Here is a 15,478-nt window from a genome sequence, read left to right as displayed (position 1 = left end):
CAAGAAAACACCCAGATGCTTTCAAATAAAAATATTTTATTTTAGATAATAATTTGCCGAGCGAGGGCCGTGGTAAAAGTCCGTTAATTTAAATTAAGCCTGTCTGGTTCCGTGTCAGTACACTCCCCGGGCGCGCTAGCTGGTCACGGCCGGACCGTTCCGGGTTGTTAGGGAACGATGGGGAAGTGCCAAAGTCCTATATTGTTCCCGCGGGAGTTATGGATTGATAAAAAAAGCTATACTTAACTCTGTAGGGAGTTATAGCTTTTTTTTTAATTATGTAACTTATTCATACAAATCTAGTAGCAAAATTGAGTTTAACTTTTAAAATACTGACGTTTAGAATCTAATATTTTTGTTTATGATAAAAATTATTTAATTTGATAAATTTAACAGCCGTTCAAAATATTTTTATATAATTTTCAACCAGAATACTGAATAGGTCAGTGCCTTCGATACCTAAGCTGTCAAGAAATTAAAAAAAAAGCGGACGAATGTTTGATATGTCGCCGTATTTAAGAATTATTTCGCTTAAAATTTAGTTTTTTCTTCGCGAGTATGATGAAAAACATTGTGTGTAACTCTGGGGGAAAAAATATTGCAAACTTACTCAACAAACTCTTTAATACCCTCGTATCCAAAATTTCACTTACCCCCCCTCGTTGCACGATGTACTATTAGATTATTTATAAATTATTTTCAGTGCCAGTTTTACCATAACATTCACTTTTTATGTACAAATACGTTAAAAATTGGAAAAAAAAATTTTTTTTGGCGTAATTTACTGAAACTCATAACATTTTTTCCTTCTTTTGGCCTCAGAACTACGTGGTTAAAATCTTTCGGGTTCCTCATGTAGCACCGTGTATAATAATTGGTATGTATAAACATTTATTTCAATAAATTCTTCGTTAAGTATAATTTATATCATGATACAGAGACTCCATAGACCCTAACGATATGGTCCGCGCCACCGCTTCCCAGTAGAAGTGCATTTTCGTCTTGCTTGAACGCCAGCCTTCGGACGGTCAAGTGATGTGCCGCACTGAAAAAAATACAAACGGTTTATTTTTTTATTATTTGACAGCAGAAGCGCTGGTAGCCTAGCGGTAAGAGCGTGCGACTTGCAATACGGAGGTCGCGGGATCAAACCCCTTTCGGAACTTAGTTGCTTTTCGGTGAAGGTAAACATCGTGAGGAAACCGGACTAATCCCAATAAGGCCTAGTTTGCCCTCTGGGTTAGGTCAGATGGCAGGCGCTTTCGTAAAAACTAGTGCCTACGTAAATTCTTGGGATTAGTTGCTAAGCCGACCCCAGGCTCCCCAAAATGCCGGGACAGTGCGAGGAAGATGATATGACAGCAGAAGTAAATGTTTCTGTACGTCCACGAATATTATACAGTAATTCTGGTTGTCAGAAAACATGCGCTTTGTAGCGCCATCTAGTTCAGCTGTCAAACTCGAGGGGAGGAGTTCTTTACAGTAACGTGTTTTGTACAGTCAACAATACTTTTAGTTCCTTCTCGCGAACGTATTAGAATATACAGCAAATAAAAATAAAAACAAAAGTATGACTACCTAAATAGTGTTGTAAAGACTAAAAATTGTTATTAAAGATAACTATAAATTAAAAAATTTAAAAAACCCCCACGCTATAGCTATCTATGTGCCGACAAAATCCATTTTATACCAAAAAATGCCTTACATCATTTCGGCAAAGAGCTGATGTTTTTCAAACTGGTGGATTCATTTCTATCAAACATAGGTAAGAATCACCGCAAGAAAACTCGCTTACACGCAAAAAAAACCGCGTCGAAATTGGCCCATCCGATGATAAGCTATGATGCCACAGACAGACAGACACAGAAACATAACACCCTTTGTGCGTCGGGGTTTAAAAATTCGTGACGACGATATCCTCGTTAGAAGGTAATTTTGTGACGCCCGTGTGGTTAACTGTGTACGATAAACCAACCTGTGATCGAGTTCCTTCAGCAGCGTCCACTCCTTGCCGAACGTGTAGAACTTTATGACGCCGGAGTCCAGCCCGACCGCCGCGAGGTTGTGTATAACAGGTGCGAATGCCAGGGCTGTGACAGACTCCTTAGGGAGCTCCAGCGTGCTGGCCAGCGCGTGGGAGCCGAGGGAGGTGCTCGTGGGAGCGGATTTGGTCCACAGGCAAACCTTCAAAATTAAAGGTTAATGTGAAGAAACAATATGACTCAACATTAAAAACTCTCAAATGGATTAAATATCAGTAGTTAGACTATGATTTCGCTTTATTGTTACTGCATAATGTCAAACAATAAAATAAATAAATGAGGGGAGATTGCTCTCCATTCAAACTTGGAAATGATATCCTGCCACATGGCGAGTGTATCAAGTACCTATAGGATTTCATCTAGATTCCTAACTAGATGAAATCCTAGGTACATGATACACCTGCCACCTGGCGCCTGCCTTACATGGAAAACTCACATAAAACACAAACGTAATGAAATTATAATAAATAAATATTATAGGACATTATTACACAAATTGACTAAGTCCCACAGTAAGCTCAATAAGGCTCGTGTTGAGGGTACTTAGACAACCATATATATAATATTTATAAATACTTAAATACATAGAAAACACCCATGGATCAGGAACAAATATCCATGGTCATCACACGAATAAATGCCCTTACCAGGATTTGAACCCGGGACCGTCAGCTTCATAGACAAATGATTCCTATACAACGCAATCATTAAACCCATCTGGACATATGGGATCCAGCTATGGGATACATAATGTTTCTTCAAAGAGCACAAAACGCCATCTTTTGTGTCATTATTGCCAATGCACCGTGTTTCACCCGAAACGATGAAATACTCGATTATTTCAATATGACCACCATAAAGGAAGAAAAACTCACAAAAAACTATATATTGAGTGCCTAGCAAGAGTAGCAAGCCACCCTAACCCCCTGCCTTCAAAATTACTGGATAAGACTGAAACTGTACACAGACTTAAAAGGAGGCACATTGTGTAAAATTAATGTGTGGTTTAATGAGACGATGACCTCCAAAACCCTAATTTCAATTCCTACATACATCAAAACTGATTATAGTCGTTACCGACTAATGGCAGTTCTCAAAAGAAAAAAAAGAAAATAAATAAATAACACAATAAATTTATCAAAACGACGCGCTGTTTTCAAAACTGTTTGCAGTTAAGTTAATAAAAAAAATGAAGGACGGTGAATAATACAAATATTTAGACTACAGACAAACAAATCAGTCAAAGGAACATTTAGTTCCCGGCACCCTATGTTGTTGCAGTGTTTACCTCATTTAAAGGTTACCTTAATTGTTTGTCCACGTATAGTCGAGCCTTTAACCACGTATAATACGATGCATTTTATCGACAAATCACCCCCCATCCCATACCTGTGTTTTTTCTCAACTATTTTAAAACTGCAACTCTTCAAAGTTTTATGCTCCCAAACACGACTGCACTTGGTGAATGTACCATTATCTGTCCATTTAACTATCGTACATAAAAAAAATATTCGATAGCTTATGAATTAGGGCATTAATTTCAAGCATAAATGTTACAGAAAATGTTCCACAATTACTCGAGAATTAATAACAAAGATAAAAATTGTCTTCAAACTTTTTTTTTTACATTTTATCTTTTTATTTCGTAAACGAGGTCGGTTTTTTCATTGTTAAATGATGATACAGGATATCAGCTAAAATTCGACATCAAAATGATAGCCCTAGTTAAAACACTTCACAAGGTACACGAGTCCAAACAAGACCTTCTGTAATGACCAGACTACACAAATACTACTAACCTTGCCTTCCCTAGAGCCAGTTCCAAACATCTTAGAATCGTGCGTCCACGCACAGCACCAAATGATCCTCGTGTGCACACCGTTCGTTTTATCTGTACAGGCGACCTGCTCAAACGAGTTTGAGCCCTGTTGCCTGCTGTATAAGGTCCAGCGTCGGTCGCGGGAAACGGAGAGAAGGTGTTGGGAGTCGGGACTGAAGGATAATTGGGTGACGGTGAGCTGGTGAGAGACCAGGGTTTGGATTTGCTGCCAATTTTGAGTGTCCCTGTGGAGAAAGTTTAAATTTAGAACAATTTGGAATGAAGTTTGTCTTAAATTTTATGAGCACATTTGAAGTTATGACTATAACCAGCCAAGTGTTTAAACATATACAACATATTTCACAAAACATTAAAAAATAAGCTTTTCTACTAGGTCTGGGGTAAACTATACTAATGCCAGCATATCATGATCGGTCCTTAAAACTTTATTTAAAAAAAGAAATATGGGCCAATGATAGAAATTGACAGGATGACCATTGGGTAGGGTAGTGTATTCTTTATACAAATACATACAAGTCTAGAAATGAATCACAAATAGCCAAATCTAGTGGATGAAAATAAATTGTAAAATGTAATTCAGGAGTGTCTTTTCAAAGCGGCTTATTTTTGATTAATTTTCATAGAGCCTTGTTGAAAAGACACTCCTCAGTAAGTATACCCACCAAAGTCTGAGGGCGGCATGTTCAGCCACGTTGGCCTTGCAGGCCGAGGCCAGCAGGCCGCCGTCGGGCGCCGCGGCCAGCGCGAACACCTCGTACCCGTGCCCGTACAACTTGTGCCGCTCCGGCCAGAGCGTGTTTTGCATTAGAGTTTCTTCGGTAGGGGGTTCTAAAAGAACAGCATGTTTATTTAATATTTTTCATAAGTCACCACGCTGCGTTCAAAAACCCGCATTGCTGACGTAGGCGATAAAACCGCTAGGCTAAAATGGGACTGGGCCGGTCACGTCTAACGCATGCACCCAGAGAGGTGGGCTAGCATAGCCACCGTGTGGATGCCGGTAGAGGGACGTGGACGGGGCAGGCCCAGGCGGAGATGGCGGGATGACCTGGACAGCTTCCTGAACAACTGGCCGGAGGAAACACCAAATCGGGAATCGTGGAAAGCAAGGGGAGAGGCCTTTGCCCAGCAGTGGGACACTCAAACAGGCCATTAAAAAAAAAGTTATTTTAATTCATTGAAAAATGTATTTAAAAACCCATGGAGGACATAAAAGGAGTTTTTTTTTGCCTTTTAAATTTTTTACACCCAATACTTGGATCAAATTTAGGGTTCCAAACAATAATGTTGCCCCACCTAATCAATAAGGAGAATATTTCTATTTATTTTAGAATAATAAATTAAGCGAGCCGACGTTACATACCTGTAAGTTTGACGGGTACAAAGTATCCATCATCATCGGCCACGTCTCCCGCGAACACTGCCTTGTTGGACAAACCCAGCGACGGCACTGAAGCGCCCTCCGCACCTGAATATATACTCTATTTAGTTGGCTTAAGGTTTATAATGGAATGGAGAATAGCTGAAGCGCGCTCTGCACTTGAATATATGCTTTATTTATTTGGTTTAAGGTTTATAATGGAATATGAAAAATGAAAATGAAAATATTTAATTCAGACACCAAGTATCCATATTTTTGTCTACAAGACTGTGTTAGTAAAATAACAAGAAAAATCTTAAAAATAAAGTTAACATTAATGTTAGTGGAACACATAATGCTCATTGGAATATACAAGGTGCCCGTGAGCATTGCGAGAGACTTTAACGGTGCATTCCTGATGGCCACAGAAGCAAAAAATGTTATATGACTTTTTGTAAAATTCGACAAAAACAAATTTTTTTTTTTCCTTCTTTTGAACACTCCTGTACATAAAACGTAATTTTTATTGATAAACACATAACCTAAAATTAACTAAAAAGTTTTTGTTTTATTTGGGGGTAGCCTCTCGAATACATTTTTTTAATTTTTCGATGTCAATCAATAGGTATGTCCAGACTAGACCTCAAAGTCGCAATACCGCAGTCAAAAATGTGTTTTGTACCGACTTATGGCGAAAGAATGAGTTCGAAAAACATTTAATTATCTCTGAAACTAGGCCAAACCAGAAAATTTTATATGACATTTTAGTTTCTAAATATTACCAGGAATGCTTAGTTAAAATGTCTCGCAATGCTCACGGGCACCTTGTAGAATAGCTTAGCGTGACAGATTGCGATCTACGGCACCGTAGCGCGCTCTGCACCTGAATATATGCTCTATTACATTCCCGTAAGGTTCATAATGGAACGGAGAGTAGTTGAAGCACGACATATGAATTGAAGCCTGAGCAAATACACTAACGCATGTAAATATATACCCTATTCAGTCGGCGTTAGGTTCATAATGTATTAGATAGTAGGTTAAAAAGTAGTTGGAACATGAACCATTGTTGGACAGCTTGAGCGATGCCACAGCACCGGCGCACATCACGCAACAGGATTTATGTTTAATTTGGATGGTGTAAGATTCAAAATGCAATGACACAAAAGTGAACGAATAATTCCTCTACTGACTAAACTTAGGTCCCTTGGAACCAAATTGGGAATTTGTCTCGATAATAGTTTACTGTATGTTTTGTGTAATCAAGTGTGGATTTGCATGAAAGCTTGTCGTGTCTTAGGGCCTGTTTCACAATGTCCAAGTGAAGTCATGAATAAGCTACTTGCCACTTATTTGACGAATAAAGCCATCGTTGGTGTTTTACAACCTTCCAAAAAACTTAACTGGAAGTTTTATCTGGCAGTTAACTTAATATTTGTCAATAAGCTATCCAACACTTTACTTGGAGATTAAAATAAATAAATTGTGAAACAGGCCCTTACTCAAATCTTGCTATAGTACCTATTAGCTCGGGTAAAAAAAAATTACAACATACCAGCATCTTCCCCTCCTAGAGGCTGGCCAACGATAGCTTGGTAGTTGTGCGCGAAGTTGGAAGGCGCGTCGAATACGCGGATGACCTTCTCTTCGGCCGCCGACGCGAACGTGCGCGACGATATAGGCGCTATGGCGGCTAGGTCGTAGCCGTGCACTTGTGGCCGGGCTAGCTCGTGCCACTCCGCTAAGCCTGGACACCAACATTAAGTATAATAGGCTTGTGTCAACTAACAATGAAACCAATGGATGAATGTTTCTAGGCGTAAATTGTAATATTTAATCAAGGAAAGCCGAAATAATTCCTCATAAAAAAATAAGATTATTGTTATTTTTACAAATTAAAATCAAAAAAATACCCCCCTGGCCCCTCCGCCGTGAACGCCAATTAGAACGTATTACGTCACATGGTGATATGCGCCATTGTTGTTGTTGACGTTTGGTTATGATTTTCATACAACAGCACAAGTCACTTCGTTTTTTTCTATTATTATCATTTTTCGACAAGTTGAGAGTATTATTTCCACCCATATCGGATAATACTAGCATAAACTGCCATGGAACCTGGATTTATCAAAGCGAACAGCAATAATTTACCCAAAATTGACGCTGTTATGCTAGGCCGATTTTTCGCGTCGAACACTGACTTTTGTTCATCGGAATTTCGTAATGTTAAAACTTCTATGTAAGTATAAACAATACTAAAATACTGCTTATTATCATTTTCACGTATATTTCACTTTAGCATGCAGTCAATTATTATTTGAAGGTATGTATACCAATTGCAAATTAATTGATATTGAGGTTAGAATTACAATGTAAATATAGAGAGATGATATTGTAAAGACACTACTTTGTCTTAGTGTCTTAAGCCCTATCGCAAGTTTGTGGAATAGTGGGTTTTTAATTGCCTATTTCGAAAGTAAGAATTAGAAAATAATTGTTTGTTTGCTTCCAGGGCAACAAAAAAAGCTTTGGTTTTTCTTAAGATTTACGAGTTGAATATGTAGTCACTACTTTTTTTAATAATACTTACCTACATTGAAATGATCTTCACAAAAATAAATTCTCGATGTTGTTGATAAACAATGAGCATCTTTCCTCCTTGCCAGTTTTAACCACTTTTTCGCATTTTTTCCTTGACCGGAACACGTATGAATAATTTAGTCGGAGTTTTTATACTTGTATTAATACACTGGGGCACTATACAGTTTTTAAAATACGAAGTTTCCATTTTTATTTAAACAAAACAAACTTTCGCCGTAAGTGAACACAATCGCTTGCAACTATGTGACGTCATTCACGACGCCATGACACTTTCTTGTGTTTTTACGTCAGTTTAAAAATATTTTTTTCAAACTTAAAATATGTGTTTTAAATATAATTTTTATCATGAAATATAATTTTTTTGGGGTAATACAGGTACTAAACTATCGAAATAAGCCATTTTTGAAATTTACGACACAGGCCTATTATTTTGTTAAATTTGTTATTTCTACTCAGAGTCACGAGCCCTTTAACGATTTTCAGAAAAAAAAAATGTTCATCAGGCGGGTCCACACAGAGCGAACGCGCCGCCTCGGCCGAGGCACGTGTAAACTGGCCGTTTTGTGCGCGAAGAGATTGCCTCGCGCGTATGCTCGCTCTGTGTGGACTCGCCTATTCGCTTACATTTGTTTAAACACATCGTATGACGTGAATGCAATAGATAAACGGCATGAATAATGTAAGTAATTATGAGACATTATTTTCTCCTACGAAGAAAGAAGTGATTTTGAGTAGATACAAGATAGATAGATACATAATCCGTTTATTTGTTTGACACAATACACACAGGACCTACAAATAATAAAATGACAAAAAAATAACAGATAATACAAAATCAAACGAGGGAAATACACATTCATACAAAGTAGAAGTGGAAAGAAAAAAAAATACATTGAAATACTGTTCCATACATATAGGAAATGTTGTGTGCGTCGCAGCGAAACAAAAGGGTTCTGGCTCAGTATTACGCTTCACCCTATGGGAGAGGCACTGATATTCTGCCAGGACCAAATCACGTCAACCAAGATACAGTGTAAAATATGCAATATTCAAAGTTAGTACTTACAAGAAAAATAATCCAAACTTAAAATGTTGCATATAGGTAAATAGTGTTTAAATGGTCCCACATATTGCTCCAAAAATTCGACATTCTAAATAATTATTTAAATTAGCCGATTTAAAGTAGACGATCACCAAATCACCATGATCATGTTGTAACACTTAAATGCAGCTTTGATATAGTTTTCATGTACAAAAACAGCGCTTGCAGTCTCGTAGTCTGGTCGAGACGGAAGAACTATATCCTCTACAGTGCACGCAAGGAGCTGTCGGGACTACTGTCTTACCGTCGGGCCGTGTCCAGGGAGCATGTAGCCGCGTGGTCTGATCGGCGGAGACGCTGATGAGGTACTTGGCTGGCGCCCAAGCTATGTCTTCAACTCGTCCGAAATGCCCCCCGCAGACAACACGGGGCTCCCATTGGCGAGTCTCCTAAAAAATATTAAAATATAAGTTCAACTAACTCAAATCATATAATAACTAACTCTACCAAAACTCAATATTTCCTCTTTACCACGCTAGTGTGCGCTCGTGGTAGTAATATGGCATAATAATGTGGGGTTACAAAAAAGTGGCATCTTTAAAAAGGTGTCTTATTCCCTACTGAAAGAGATGACTTTTCGCGTTTATTTTTACTCAAAATATTTTTTATACAAGCTATTGAGAAATCAAAAGGACTGCACCCAACTATTAGAAATCATTTCAGACCTCCGTATAGATACCACGCACTCCAATAAATCCCCTAACCCCCTTTTCATAAAACTATTTTCGGTAAAAACTCCCCAATTCCCCGTCTAAGTAGATTATTAAATGAAAAAAGTGGAAGTGCTATAAACTTCGACTCTGAGTAGTTTCCTGACTAACACCCAGGATTGAGTCATATGTTTTTTTTTATATACCACGACGGTGGCAAGCAAGCATACGGCCCGCCTGATGGTAAGCAGTCACCGTAGCCTATGGACGCCTGCAACTCCAGAGGTGTTACATGCGCGTTGCCGACCCTTTAAAAATCTGTACACTCCTTTTTTGAAGAACCTCATACTGTAGACCCTCGGGAAAACCTCGGCAGGTAGCTCATTCCACAACTGGAGCGTGCGCGGGAGGAAGTTCCTCTTAAACCGCACAGTGCGTGACCATTAAGGTTCTAGGGTGAGGATGAACTCCCTGCCGACGGCGAGCGGTGCGGTGATAGAAAGCGGCCGTTGGCGTCATGTCAAACAATTCTTCAGAGCACAGCCCATTGTACAAGCGGTAGAACACACATAAGGAGGCAAAGTCTCTCCTTAGACTTAAAGGTTCAATACCGCTTGTTATCGTGCTATTTGTATTTATTTCTTTATTCCTGAACCATATTATTATACTCATTCTTTCAAATTACCACTGTAAGTATACATTAGCTTATGATACCTATCGAATATACCTAAGAATCTATCATTGTAAACGCTGTTGGCAGACCTTTTGAATAAAATAAAATCACTTAAGCAAGTGGTTTGAATAGAGCACTCTTTATGGGGACTCCCTCTGGTCGCATAACAACTTATGTCATATTTTTAATTGTCATAACACTATGTGCATAAAATTGTAAGTCATAAAAATCTTTACTTAGAATTATTCCTGAGCATAACTGGGTTTTTGTCATAAATGAGTCATAATTTTTATAGTCATACATTTAATTCGCATACATTTTTTGGTTAGGTTCGTTAGGTATGCACAAAAAATATATGACAACTGCTATGTATGTCATCAAATATTATGGCTAAAAATGTATGACACAATATAATATGACTTTCTTTTCATTTGTATGCGCAATGATGATTATGACACAAGTTGTTATGCGTATCAAAGGTATGACTTAAACTTTTATGGAACCCAATATGGACCCCTCTTTATGCATATACTATGCTAATGTTCATTGATTATTTTGCAATATGGCATTATAATATGAGGTATTTTCAAAATCGTTTACTAACCTTGTTTAGTTCCCAGATATGGAAGGACCCGTTATAGCCGTGTCCTAAAAAGGAGCCACCGCCGGGTCCGAACCGGCTACCGTAGAATCCTAGTCCGTTTCCCCCCACTTCCCCTACTCTGACGCGCTCCACCCACGCGCCGGTTTCATCCGGTGCCCATACGATCAGGGTTTTGTCCAAGGAGGATGAAAGGAGGCGGTGGACTGGGGTGATGGTGCCGTCTGCAACAAATTAAATTATTTTTTATTTTGATGTGCCTTATAAGTAAGTAAGCAAGTAAATATTCTTTATTGCGTCAACAATTATACATTTTACATACATATAAAACTACAAATAAATTTTAAAGGAAAATAGAACCAGGTAACAACAGGCGGCGTTATCGCTAAAAAGCTATCTTATAATATAAAAGTTTTCAATAATTATGTATAGGGTAGCTATATTTTAATTACACTTCTAAGGGAAATGCGTAGCGCCATCTACCGTAAGATTATTTTACTTGTTAATGGCCCTCTAAATATATTGAGAAGCCATCGGTAATACACGCCACCCTATACCGTACCAAAAAGTTGTTGATTGTAATAGAAAGGTTAAGTTTAAGAATAAATGTGTCCCCTAGTTTGACAGCCAAAAAAGACGGCATCAAGGAGTAAAGTATGTTACTGCGCCATATAATTGTCAAAAGTCAATTTTTAGAACCAGAGTTACCGCGTCATATCCATACATTCCGCGACTCCTTAGCCGTACATTCTACAAGTTTCACATACTTGGAACACCTTCTGGCCACCATAACGACTGGATATCATTGGATCCCCATGCTCCGCCAACACCGCTTTAAACTTCAGTGCCCAATCAGTCACATGCGCCTGGAACACCTTCCATTCCACCTTGATGCTGTGCGCTTGTTCCACGTATCTGTATTGAAGCTCGAATGCTATTGGCCCCGTATACCCATCCCTCATGTCTGGCCTGCACTGCTTCAAGCTTGATCGCCCACTCTGACCCACACGCCTGGAACGCCTTCTGTTCCACTTTGATGCTGTAAGTTGTTCCACGTACCTGTATTGACGCTGGGATTCCATTGAACCCCATACACCCATCCCTCATGTCCAGCCAGAACTGCTTCAAGCTTCACCGCCCACTCAGTCCCACACGCCTGGAACACCTTCTGTTCCACCTTGATGCCCACTGTGGGTTGTTCTACATGCAGTTGGATGCGCCACAGACGGATGTATGTGTCTTGAGAGGCGGATGCTAACAGTATTGTGTTGGAATCTGAAAGACATGTTTCTTTTAGTTAGTGTAAATGATATAAATTTATTAACAAATACTGACGTCAGATACATATCTATCAATTAATTATCACAAATGCCTCCTAAGGCCCACGGTCCTACTTATATGTAGTACTAATTACTTCACCGTAATTTAAACAATTTACAATTGTATTTCTTTTGTTTCTTTCAATTTCAAAACAATTGATTTAAATTTCAGCGGCCAATTTTTCCTGCATGATGATGATGATGACCCATATGATAAATACAAATATCACGGTATATAGCTCTTTTAAACCTGAAAAATGCTGAAATCCTATTTATCATGCTGAGAACATCTTGCAAGTAGTCACAGTCATTAAAATTATTTTTACCTACTTCCATTGTAAATACTAGACCTAGACCAAACATAGACTAAACCTGTGCCGAAACATTGGGAACTCGAAAAAATAAATATATTTTTTTTGGACATTATTACACAAATTGACTAAGTCCCACAGTAAGCTCAATAAGGCTTGTGTTGAGAGTACTTAGACAACGATATATATAATATATAAATATTTATAAATACTTAAATACATAGAAAACACCCATGACTCAGGAAGAGTCATGGGTGTTTTCAATATCCATGCTCAATATCTTATGCTTATGCTTCTATGCTCAATATCCATGCTCATCACACGAATAAATGCCCTTACCAGGATTAGAACCCGGGACCATCAGCTTCATAGACGGGGTCACTATACCCACTAGGCCAAACCGGCCGTCAAATATATATCGTAAATTATCCATTTTAATAACAGTTATAATATTTACCAAAATCCATTACATCCAGCCCTCGCACCCAATCCTCATGCCCCACTAGACTGTGCACTTTATGAAACTCCTCTCCGGCGAACACATGTATCTTGTGGTCATCTAGCGCACAGAACAACACAGGCTGGCCTCCGAGAAGGTGTGGGCACAGGGTGAGGCACAGGCCAGAGTTGAGCGAGATTGTTTGCTTGTGGTTTGTTGTACCTTTAAAACAAATTAAACATTGCATTGTGAAGCAACTGGCAGGAGATTGCTAGCGGCAGTAATAAAGTTTTCACAAAATATTAACAAATGATTAGTAATTTATTCATTTCATTGTACTATAATAAGGACAACAATATGTATTATGGCGGATGCTGTCACCATTGGCGGGGCAAGACCAAAATTTTATATGGGCAAGGTATATTTAGCGAGGCCCTCTGGTGTCGCAAGAAATAACGAAGATTTTTACATTTTACGTTGTGTCGGAGATATACTTATTATTTGAGGCGCGAGGCCCCTCGGACCGCGAGGCCGTAAGCGGTGGCCCACGTCGCCCACGCCTAACACCGCCTCTGGCTGTCACAGTAACCTTCACACATTAATGTTTTAATTTATTAAATAAGCAAACAAAAGTGACAGTAATATTACAAAACCCATTACTCCCATGAGCGATCATAGGCCTAGGCATAGAGGGTAGTGATGATGATGATGATACTCCTAACCGATTTCGTCTACAGCTACCATGTGTTCTGGAGTAGACATTTTTAAGTACCAAAAACAGAGTGTAGCTTTTCCACTCTTTGGTGCGCTTTTAGGTGGTACCCAATCTTCCTGCAAAATTTCTCTTCGCATTTTGGTAACGTCTGCACCTACATAATTGTAGGACATAGAAGTTGGCGGTTGATTCTTAAACTCATCTAGCTTTCTGTCCAGTTCACTGCGACATTCAGCTTCTAAATCGCCGACATGATCATGCAGAAATATTCCACTCTGAATTGGGTAATAATTATTCTAGCTTCCTAAGGATTAAGGCCCTACCTATAGTACTTATTCAGTTCAATTAAATTAAAATCATTTTCAATTGGAACAGTTGCATTTGTTTTGTATCAACAAAACAAAATGAACTCTATTTCCTGCACTATAGGTTCAAATTTCATAAGCAAGTTTTAGATTTTTCATTTGTGGCGTTTTATTAATTTAAGGAATTTCTGGAAGGCTAGTATTATTATTTGACTTCCTTAATTAATGAATATACTTTAGCCTAACATATTGGAACTGGAACTAGTGTTATTTTATATTTTATTGTCAATTTAATTATTATTATATATTCTCAATGTTTACAATGATTTTAATTTTATGTATTTCGGACATAAGTACCTATTGTATATAATAATGTAAATTACACGTCTATGACAATGTATGATCAACACAAATAAATAATATGAATATGACTGGGCCTTATGAGTTGAGTCATCTTGATAAAACATAATGAACTCACCATCCTTCCTCTCCCACACTCTAATAGTAGAATCAATAGACCCAGTAAACACCAACAAATCATCATCTTTTGTATACAGCCCATTCACACAGCCCACCCCATCTGTGTGCCCTGTCAATACACTTGTCACCTTCCAAATCCCATCCACATTTCTCCAAATGGCTGCGGTTTTATCTGCAGAGCATGATAATAGCTCTGTGCAAGAGCCGTCTGGCTTGCGGAGCCATTTCACTGAGTTCACTTTGGATTTGTGGTGGCTGAACACTTTTATGGGGTTGGTGCCTTTTAGATTCTGAAAATTAAAGGTAAGCATGACTTCAAACCCTTGGTACAGTGTATGTGATTTAGTATTTAAATGAAGGCGTCATCTTAAGCCATGTTACAATCTCATCACAATACACAGCTGTTGTAAAATATTTCGCATTATTATGCAGCATTTTTTTTAGCGTAATCCACAACTGTAGGCCATAATAATAAAAAGCTATAGCGAATTTTTACTTCTAGCAGCTACTACTACTACTAATATAATAGTAAAATTACCGTATTATAAATAACAACAGCGTTGGTAGCTCCATAACAAATGATGCCTTCATTATTCCAGTCTGCTATTTCGGGTGTACGGTTACATGCTACCGATGTGTAGATCTCCTGGATAGTTAGGTTCATGTTATCAATCGATTTCAACTGCATAGAAAAACTTAACTTATTTATTTTTCGATAGAAACATAAATTGGTTAGGTTTGCATACTTTTATAGGTTATTTTGTCAATATTGTCATTCATATGGTTGTCATTGTCATTTAATTTAAGGGCCTACTACACGGCTCACAACCAAGCTTCCAACCAACGTGACAAAGAGTATAGTGAATATGGTGAAATAGAAACAATCTATAAATTAAGAAATATACTCTGGCAAACCAAACTTATCAGTAAATAAGAATAAAAATATACATAATCATTTCTTTCTTTTGGGTGCTAGTTGGTGCTAGCTTAAGGCAAAGACTAAAGCAAGTGCGAATAGGCTACTACAAAAAAAAAAAGAC

At 38.2% G+C, this 15,478-nt stretch overlaps 1 protein-coding gene across 1 annotated transcript; it reads right to left on the bottom strand.

Annotated features, from left to right (window-relative positions):
* Window positions 1-874: 874 nt before the first annotated feature.
* Window positions 875-15,341, bottom strand: LOC133521037 (elongator complex protein 2). Its single transcript, XM_061855761.1, has 12 exons — window positions 14,977-15,341; window positions 14,437-14,728; window positions 12,957-13,160; window positions 11,929-12,144; window positions 10,873-11,093; window positions 9,190-9,334; window positions 6,798-6,989; window positions 5,246-5,350; window positions 4,545-4,710; window positions 3,842-4,106; window positions 1,976-2,184; window positions 875-1,045 (listed from the first exon to the last, which is right to left on the bottom strand). The coding sequence occupies exons 1-12, from the start codon at window positions 15,124-15,126 to the stop codon at window positions 928-930; spliced, it is 2,283 nt and encodes a 760-aa protein (XP_061711745.1). The 5' UTR covers window positions 15,127-15,341; the 3' UTR covers window positions 875-927.
* Window positions 15,342-15,478: the final 137 nt, after the last annotated feature.

The sequence above is a fragment of the Cydia pomonella genome, chromosome 9 (genome assembly GCF_033807575.1).
Source record: "Cydia pomonella isolate Wapato2018A chromosome 9, ilCydPomo1, whole genome shotgun sequence".
Lineage (NCBI taxonomy): Eukaryota > Metazoa > Arthropoda > Insecta > Lepidoptera > Tortricidae > Cydia > Cydia pomonella.
Note: the sequence above shows the minus strand (reverse complement) of the source record. Positions and strands in the feature narration are given on the sequence as shown.